General features: G+C 41.4%; 1 protein-coding gene across 1 annotated transcript in view; it reads right to left on the reverse strand.

The window, feature by feature from the left end:
* The window catches only part of Lrba (LPS-responsive vesicle trafficking, beach and anchor containing), a gene marked incomplete at its 5' end in the record, with an annotated part of 597162 nt that extends 586852 nt beyond the window's left edge, over window positions 1–10310 (reverse strand). Inside the window, 1 exon segment of the mRNA XM_013522882.1 lies at window positions 9875–10310. Coding sequence (XP_013378336.1) covers window positions 9875–10090 — 216 coding nt within the window.
* Between the last annotated feature and the right edge of the window lie 142 nt (window positions 10311–10452).

Genomic DNA, 10452 nt, shown 5'->3' on the forward strand with positions numbered 1-10452 from the left:
AGAAAAACACAAATTCTATTATAGACAACTAGTCCTCAGAAAGAAACAATCAGGAACTCCATATAAACCTGGCAATCAGAATGACCTATAAGTTTGAAGAAAGAAAAGAAAAAAAAAAAAATTTTTGTCTGTAGGTATGCCTAGTGGCATATACCTGCCACTGTGGGAGGCTGAGGCAGAAAAATCACAAGTTCAAGCCCACTCTGTGATTTTGCAAGACCCTGTTTCAAAATAAAAACATAAAAAATACAAAAGGGCTAAAACATAGTTCAGTGCAAAGGCCCTGAGTTCTATTCCAAGTACAAGGAAAAAAATATGTTTTTCGTCTCCAATGAAAGGAGGAATTATAAAACTTGATTCACTAAACGGTGTCCAAGTAGAGAAGAAATGCATGAGAACTGGGGGTTCAACATACCTAAATCAGCCGGGTGTGGAGGCTCATGCCTGTAATCCTAGGGTCCAGGCAACCTAGCTGTTCCCATTCTGGGAATCTTCTCAGAAGAAATAAAAACATCACACCACGGCAGTATGCGTGCACCCGTGTTTATAGCAGCGCAGTTAGTAACGGCAAAATCTTGCAAACAACCTACGTGCCCAGCAACTGGTGAACAGATAAAGATGTAGTTCTTCTTGTGCAATGGAATCCTATTCTGCCATAAAGGATAAGCTCAAGACATTTTTAGGAAAATGGATGTACCTTCAGACCGTACTCTTAAGTGAAATAAATTGGACACACATGTGCAAATATCACATTGTCTCTCTTGTGAGAAACTGAAAGTGTAAATAAGAACCAAAATGTATAACAGGTATTGTGAAATAAGAAGAAAATGTTCAAACAGGGAGGGGAACAAAAAAGAGGGGAGGGGGAAGAAAAGAAGAGGCTTAAAAAAGAGAAAAAAAGAAGAAAAACACAGAAACAAAGCTTTGTAAATGGGAAGAAGAAGAGGAGTTGAAGGGAAGGTAGGGAAATTGGGAAAAAAACAAGTTATACTATGTACAGGTACAGATTCTCTATGATGAATGTGAGCATTATGTGTATCTACAATGTACCAATAAAATCTGATCAGAAAATAAATAAAAATGAAAACCCACACTTTCTTTACCCATTCATCTGTTGATAGGCATCTGAGCTATTTCCAAGATTTGGCTATTACAAATTGTGCCACTATAAACATGAGTGTGCATGTATTGCTGTGGTATGATTCTTTCATTTCTTTCAGGAAGATACCAAGAAGAGAAATAGCCGGGTCAAATGGAACCTCTAGTTTTAGTTTTTTGAGCAATCTCCACACTGATTTCCACAGTGGTTGCACGGGTCTATAAAAGGGTGTTGTGTTCTGTTGTGTTTTGAGACAGGGTCTCGCTACATAGTTCAGGCTGGCCTCAAACTCACGGCGATCCTCCTGCCTCAGCCTCCCAAATCCTAGGATTACAGGTGTGCGCCACCAAGCCCAGCGAAAGAGTGTGCTCCAGCTCTGACTCTCTTCTGTTCTCTGCTTCCCAGCTGCCACGGGGCAAGGATGTTGCTCCCTTGGAGCCAACCAGCGCCTGAAACTAGAAGCCAGAATAAGCTTCTCCTTTCAATTGCATATGTCAGGTATTTTGTCCCAGCAGTGGAAAAGTAACTAAAACACAGGCCAAGTCAACTAAAGGAAAGGAAAAGAGAGAGGAGGGGATGGGTGGTGAGGAGAGGGGAGGGGAGGGGAGGGAAGAGAGGGAAGAAAGGAAGAGGAAACTCTGGATCTTGTCTAATGAATAACGGATTATATCGTGCATCCAATTTGAATATTATAGTCATTAAAACCTCCCTTTTCCTAATGCACACGGTAAGTTACTTGAAGCCCGAAGGCCACAGGTGGCTGACTTTACCAGGTGGTCGTGTGCTTGCGGGGCACACTCCGCATTACACTCTGAGCAGAAATGCACAAAACATTAAATACAAACAAAAAACAACCACCAAAAAACTACTTTCCATAAGGCACAATGTGACTATGTTAGTCAAGTTTTAAACAAGCTGGCTTCCTTTCCAGACTAGCTACTCCATTATGTGACTGAAAGATACATGAGCTAGACATCGTTGCACACTCTTGAGAGGCTGAGGCAGGAGGACCACCACGACTTCAAGGCCAGCCTGAGCTACACACAGTGAGACCCTGTCTCCAAAAAAAAAAAAAACAAAACTGGGGTGGTGGCACACAGCTGTATCCCAGCATTCGGGAGGCTATCGCAGGAAGACTGTCTCAAGTTCAAGGCCAGCTGGGCTAATAACAGTGACTTCAAAACTAGCCTGAACTGCACAGTGAGACCCTGTCTCAAGAAAAAAGAAAGGAAGATTTAGCAGGGAGGAAAAGAAGGGAAAAGGGACATAAAACGAATTAAGATGTGTTCTGTACAGGCACCAACTCCCCATGATGAATGTAAACGTTGTGTACTTCAAACTATATTAATAAAAATTAAAATTAAACATACAGTCAGGCACATGTTTGTAATCCTAGCACTCAGGGAGGCTGAGGCAGGAGAATCAAGTTTGAGGCTAGTCTGGGCAATCAGCTGGGGACGTAGATCAGGGCGAAGGTACTAGGTTCAATTCCCAGTATCACAAAGGAAAGCAGGGCGAGGAGGGGATGAACACATGGCATGCCACAGAAAATTTGAAGTTCTTTTTAAAAAGTAAAGTTTTTTGCAATTATGTACCATATACAGCCTAGTGGACTTGTTCAGTGACTTGTACAAGTTATCTGTCGCCTTTGTGTCTCAGTTTCATCTTTTAAGAGTGAACATTATAATTCTGCCTTCAATGACCTCCTACGGAATTATTAAAGAGTAATGTGTAAATAATGTGGAAGTGATGCTAGTTTGTGTACCATTTTCTTCCACCAAAATTAAAGGAAATCCTTAACCATGTACATAGATCTCATAAAAAGACAGAAAACCTACGCACTCACTTTCCTTTAACACAAATAGTACATCAGTGACTTCAGGAACATCTACAGGGTGGGCAAAGTGGTGCACGCCTCTAATTCCAGCACTCAGGAGGCTGAGGCAGGAGGACTGCCATGAATTTGAAACCAGCCTGGGCTACATAGTTTTTGGGGTTTTTGTTTGTTTTTTTCAAGAGACGATCCCACTATGCAGTTCATGCTGGCCTGGGCTCACTATGTAGCCCAGGCTGGCCTCAAACTCATAGTGATCCTCCTGCCTCGGCCTCCTCAGTGCTGGAATTACAGGCGTGTGCCGCCACGCACAGCTGCCTGGGCTACATGGTGAGTTCAAGGCCAGCCTCAACTACATAGTGAGACCTTGTCTCCAGAAAAAAGGAACCACTATGGTTTTTCCACTATGCTAAGTATGTGGCAAGGCGAAACAAGAGAGAGAAAAAGACACTGCAGGCATTCCCCACACCGCACTAAAACAATGAATTCACGAAGTCAGCTATACCTGGGATCCAATTTCCACGGTGAAAAGTGGGTCTCTCTCAGAAGCCAAAGAATCAGTGTCCTGCCAAGCCTGTGTGTCAAAGAAGGGTAAGCTCCAGGGTTAGTGCCACAGATGATGACACAAAGGTGAAAATACCAGCAGGAATGTAACCCGAGTAGCACCCTTTTTGAGATGATTACTGATTCCACAAGTCTTTCAGTTACAAAGTTCCACAGGCTTTCAATAACCCTCCACAAACTTATTTTTCCCCCACAGGCACTGTTATTTTTAGTCCAATTTTGTACCAGGCCTTAGTGCAGAAACACACACATACACACATATAAAATTATGAGGGCCGGGGATATAGCTCAGCAGCATAACACCTGCTTGGCAAGAGAGAGGTCATGAGTTCCATTCCCAGTACCAAAAAAAAAATATGGTAAATGTTGAAGCCAGGCATGGTGGTGCACACCTGTAACCCCAGCACTAGGGAGGCTGATGCAGAAGGATCATTGTGAGTTCCAGGCCTACAAAGTGAGCTCAAGGACAGTATGAACTGCATAGTGAGACCCTGTCTCAAAAAGACAGAAAACAAAACATCTAGAGATACAAAGATAAACAACTTTATGACTCATCCATGCATTATGAAACCAAAATGCACTATGCATGTATTCCCAAATATTTTCAAGATTATATGTGTGAGGGCCAAGCGTGGACACTCCCAGAATTCCAGCACTCCAGAGGCTGAGGCAGGACTGCAAGTTCAAGGCCACCCTAGGCTATATAGCAAATTAGAAGTTAGCCAGAACTACAGTGAGATTCTGTCTCAAAAAATAAATAAATAAAAACAAGTAGCCAGGCATGGCTGCACACACCTGTAATCCCAGCACTCTAGGAGTGGAGGCAGGAGACTCAAAAGGGCAACCCCGACCTCAGCCTGAACAATTTAAGTGACTTGGCAAGACCCTGTTTGCAAATAAAAAATGGAGAAAAAAAAAAAGGCTGGGGATGTGCCTTAGTGTAAAGAAGAAGAATGTGTAGAAAGAAGTGCTTAATAAAAATTAAACTGGATTAGTTCAGCTAGATCAATATGAAAAACCAAAAGCTTAGTTTCCTTTCCTATTAATTCTTAAAACAGAAGGGAAAAAAATCCAGCTTTTCAATTCCCAAATTATTTCTCAGTTTAAAATGAACCAATTCGAAGAAAACAAGACTATATACCTATAAGAGCCGAATTATCACTTCCACATTTTGTAAGAAACTATAAAGTTTTTTGTTTGCGTGTTTTTTGAGACAGAATCTCACTGTGTAGTCCAGGCTGGCCTCAAACTCATGGCACTCCTCCTGCCTCAGCTTCCTTAGTGCTGAGATTACAGGCATACACCACCACACTACAAAGTTAAACTACAAAGTTTTTTTTAAATTTCATCAATTCACCTAAATTTCTTTTAGTTATCAACATTAACAAACCATACAAATGTTCACACCCCTGAATATTTACTCCTCTTAAAAATTCAAATGAAAAAATATGCTTAAAGAAGCACTTTAATGACCAACTGCAAAAAAGCCAGGTTTGGTGGTACATGCCTATCATACCAGCTACAGGAAGGATAAAGCAGGAGGACCATAATTTCAAACCCAACCTGGGCAATTCATCAACCTTATAAGACCTTATCTCAAAATAAAAAATAAAAGAGCTGGGGACGTAGCTCAGTACAGAAGCCCTGGGTTCGATCCCAAGTACAATGACAATGGATGGATGTATGTCTATAAAGTTAGATCGTGGTGATGGTTGCAAAACTCTGTAAATTCCCTAAACATAATCAAATTGCATATGTAAAAGATACACACTACGTACACCAGTCAGCATGTTTCAATGGCCCTATCACTGAGGCAGCCCAACTAGTTTAGAACATTGGAACAGAGAGGCTCTCTCCGGAGACATGAACAAAAATACATGTGGTCCCAACTACCACGGTGGCCACATCACAACCATGAGGGGAACTGCACAAGTCAAAGCTGCTGTCACAGAAAGCAGAATGCAAGCGAAACAGAAACAGAAAGAAACCAGGTCTCCACGCTGACTGCTCCTGTCGTACCCCCACCTTCGCACTGCCAGACAAATGGTTCTCTGAATCCTTTCCACTGTGCACAAACCAGCTCGAGTTTCCTATTACTTACAACATGAATTAAATACCGGTGTGGGAGGGTACAGCTCAGTAACTAGTGTGTCTCTGGAATGCACTGCTTTTCATCTTTGAAGGTACAAGGCAGGTACTGAGGAAATAGCTCTGGTCTGCGTCAGAATAAAAACATGTTCAATGATTATCTTTCTGGTAAAAGTTCATGGAAGAGTTTAAACAGTAAACCTTGGATGAGTTTATGGGCCCACACGCTATTTTTAAATCTTTTAATTTGACATTTAAAGTGTTATTTTTTAAATCTAGACATCTAATTTTTCCTGAAAAAAAAAAAAAAAATCAAAAGGCATGACGCCATTGGGTTCATATTACTGCAAGTCACTGACTACTGCTTTTTTTTCTAGTATGGGGAACTGAACCCAGGGCCTTTGCACTGAACTACAACCCCAGCCCTTTCTTTTTATTTTTTATTTTGAGAAAAAGTCTCGCTAAGTTGCGAACTTACCCAGGCTAGGCTTGAACTTGCAATCCTTCTGCCTCAGGCTTCCACGAGTACTGGGGTTACAGGTATGTGCCACCACACCCAACTAAGAGCTGCCACTTTAGGTCCACAAAATTCACTCCGTACTCAGCCAACATGAACAGAAGCTTTACGTGATCTGCTCAACTCCTATAGGTACTAAGGGTTTGTATCACACAGTGTTTAGCAGGACATAAGTCAAATACAATATAGTGGGTTATGAAAAATCATATTCTTTTAAACTGTAATATTTTAATTAAAAATCACATAGACACTTTCTAAACAAAAAACTTTTGAAAAGGTGGAAATGGAAAACACTATTCTTCAAACACACAGCACTGAATACCTTTAAATATCTAGTGGAAACCTCCTGAAACATGCCAATGTATTAATTATGCTGGGTCCAAAAGTTAGAGAGATTATTTCAACCACACACAAAATGGTTTTAAATCACAACAAGAAAGTGTAAAAGTTGACCCAAAGTTTCCAACAATTGAAGACACTGCTGTTCCACTAATCAAGGTCTCTCTGTAAAACAGAGTTTTAAGAGAAATTACAAGAAGGGTAGTAAATTTCATAGGAATTCATAACAGAATCAAGGCAAGCTACATTAGCAATCTTGGAAGGCAGCACTTTATAAAGTGCTCTGGAGCAGTTCTAAGGCTCTTCCACTTACTATATGGACAACTGTGGAGAGGGGAAGTCATTGAATTTTAACACTGCAGACTTACTAGTTAAGCAGCTAACATTTAATCAGTAAAAAAGAATCGGTAGGTATTTCTAGCTGGGCACAGTGGCATGAGCCTGTAGTCTCAGCTAGTTGGATGGGCTGATGCAGGAAGATAGTATAAAGGAAGGATACACATGAAAATTAAGTGATACTGATAATATACTACTTCATCAAATTAAATGGTAGTCTTACAGGACTCCCATTGTAATACTATTTCACAGATTTTTTGGTTTTGACATCCTACTTTTCACAGTTTTAAAAGTTTCACTTCAATGTGTCAAAAAAATTTAATATCAAACTTTCTGGGGCTGGGGATTTAGCTCAGCGGCACAGCGCCTGCCTGGCGAGAGCAAGGTCATGAATTCGATTCCCGTTACCGGAAAAAAAAAAAAAAAAAGAAAGAAAGAAAAAAAACAAACTTTCTGCACATAATGAAAAAAAAAAAAAACAAAAACAAAAAAACTGCATGACCTGAAAAGTATTTTTTACTTCTAAAGTCTTTTTAATCAATTTTTGGTAGCTACTTGAAAATTGAATTTAAAAAAATAAATAAATAAAATCTGCTGGTTTCACCATGAGCATTTAGCAGGACCAATATGCTTGAACCCTCAGCTTGGGCAAAGCAATGCCTAAGGTACAAATACTTAGAGAAGCGAACAACTACACCGATTCAGGAGACAAGATATATTCCTGAAAAGACAGTCATTCTAAGAATCAAACTGCAGGTAAGCTACTGAATCTTGAAGGGCATCGATGAAATGGGATGAACGTATTAAAAGAACTGTTCAGAGAAGCATTAAATAATGTACGCAAAACACCTGGCCCCTGGTAGTACCTTTATAAAAATCACATCTAGCCATGCATGCACAATCCTGTCATCCCAGCTACTTGGGAGACTGAGGCAGAATGACTGCTACTTTGAGACCTGCTTGGGCAACTCTGTGAGACCCTGAAAGGACTAGGATGTAGCTCAATGGCACAGCATCTCTGGGTTCAGTCTCCAGTACAAGAAAGAAAAATCACACCTCTTAGTTAATGTAGCTTCCTTCTCTGAGCAGGATTAAGACTGAGCCCGACAGGAAATACTTAGGTGCAACAATACTAATACCACTAATACCACAACATGAACTCACCCAATAGAGTCCCACTATTTCATTCCCACAGTCCTCTAAAGAGCAGCCAAGATCCCATATGTGGATCACGGAAAGTACTGTGAGGGCCACTGGAAGGAAAAGAACGGCTATCTAACCCTCTCAGCAACTTTCCCTGCCCTCTTAGATGGGAGAAGGGTGGTGAAGAGGAAGGTGTCACTAAACAAATGGACCCTCTTCTTGAATACGCCGTCACCCGCTGCCCTGCAAACAGGCAACTTCGAAGGACTTAACCAGTGACCTTAAAATCTCTACCAGGCCTGTCCTTCTAGCAGCACGCACGCAAACTATTACTACAGAATTCAGATTTTCTTTAATGGTAAAAATACAAGTGACTCATGTTTGGTCATCCACCCCCACACTGCACATTTTAAAGAGCAGAGGAGTCTGAACCCTCCTGCAAAAGAATGTTGTTCCTTCATTACACGCCAGGTCACTGCCACAGATTTCTGTGCATCATCCAACGCACATGAAGTTTAGAAAGGAAAAAAATCAGAAAGAAAACTTTCTCAGTCTATTCTGGGACAAAGGAATAGATCAATTTGCAGTTTATCTCCTTGAGACTCACTGGAGAGAGCCCCATATACATACAAAAGCCCTAACGTGTTGCTAACTAGGGAAGTAGGATGATGGATAACAGAGATCACTATACTACTTATATATACTGGGCATTTCTATAACATACAGTTTCTTTAAATGAGTGTATGTGTGTGTGTCTGTGGGTATTCATACATCAAACCCCAACAGAGTAATCTGTAGAGAATTACTGTATGAGGGGTAGAGAAATGCTGCAATGCTTGAAGTTTTCATACTGCAAGGTGAGTGAATTCCAACTAGGTACTTCTAATTCTAAAAACTGCATTGCAAATGACCAGAGTAGCAATAAATGTCTAATGAAGGAAATAATTAACTGCCCTGGAATAAAATAAGCCTAACCTTGAAAACATACAGGCAAAGGGAAAAGGTTCTAAACAGTTACTGCAAGCACAGTACTACTGTACATTCATTTCTGGTGCTGTCATTTTCTGACACAAGCTGAGTAGAAGACGGGTAATTACAGTATTTTAAGGCCAAACTTCCCTGGGATTCTTTAAATTGATGAGCGACAGAAGTTGGAACAAAGAAATCTTTAAAATCACCACTAAAGATAATAACTATTGCTAAGAATGGAATACAGAAAAATGAAAAGTATCCATGTCTCAAAAATAACATTCATAGTTATAGGAATACAACCAGCAACTTCTAATGACCAAGCATGCTTTACTACTACTGGTGGATATGAACCTCCAAAAGACAGATTATTCTGTATCTGCCTCCATACTTTTAAACAAGAAAAAACCAATTTTCACAAGATTGCTCTAAACATAAGCCTAAACCCATCCCGAAATTCAACTTCTTAGTTATTTCTGAAAATAAACTATCGAAATTTTAAAATAAATACTAACTTGCAACAAATTAACCTTTCATGAGCACTATGAACAAGAACTTCGTGCTTAAATCTTACTATAGCAAAACAAAACGTCTGCAGACTCAAAGATTAATATTTCTCAAGCGCAGGAAAAGGTCACACTTAACTTATTTAAAAAGTTAAGAGAAATGCAGGCTTGAACATACTCGCCAAGGGGGACATAAAAATGACAAGCAACTCCTGCTCTGGAGCCCTCCCCACCCCTAAAGTACTTCCACGGCAACAATTATTTCCTTAGCATAAAAGCGATCTGTTCACTTTCACAAAACCAGGAGCATCAAAATTTACATAATTCCCTTTACACTGAAAAATACAAGAACTTGTTTCCTGTAAGTCAAACAGAATTTTGCGTTTTCAGTCTGTGCAAAGCACACAACCGCAGCTTTAAAGTCTTGTTCACCAACTCGCCGGGGAAAGTGTCTGCTGATGAAACACTCACCCACTTACCAGGTTAAAGACGGTTTCCACAATATCCCTGTTGGACACTTCGCCAACTTCCACCAACCCGGTCAGCACCGCAAACTTCATTCTGATGCCCCTGATGGGGAGCCCCGGCTTCAGGGACAAGGCAGCCGCTTCCGCAGGGGTTTCTTCTTTCCCTCCACCTCCCCCGTCATCACCTGTTGGTGGCGGGGAAGGGCCGCGATTGTCCTCACTAGCCATTGCCAGTGCCGGAGAGAGGACAACTCGGAGTCACCCTGGCACAGCAGCCGCTCCGCCACTGATCAGCACGACACACGCAGCGCCAGGCGGAAAGGGTCTCTCCTCCCACTTGAAACCCAAAGGCAGTCGCGGTGGAAAGTCCTTGGCGTCGCCCTCCGCCTCCCGAAGAGTACAGTGTTTGTCCAATCTCTCTCCCCGAGGCTGACAACAACGCCAAACCCTATTGGAAGATTAAATATATGTTAAATGGGCCAGGGTTTGTTTCGGAGGGTTGCGGGTGAGGAGGGGATACGAACTGTCTGGCCAACAAGTTCCGAGAGGCGCGGGGCCGGGCGGGTCCGGGCGGCGCAGGCTCCCCCGCC

The sequence above is a fragment of the Chinchilla lanigera genome, unplaced genomic scaffold (assembly GCF_000276665.1).
Source record: "Chinchilla lanigera isolate Chin_1 unplaced genomic scaffold, ChiLan1.0 scaffold00070, whole genome shotgun sequence".
Classification (NCBI taxonomy): domain Eukaryota; kingdom Metazoa; phylum Chordata; class Mammalia; order Rodentia; family Chinchillidae; genus Chinchilla; species Chinchilla lanigera.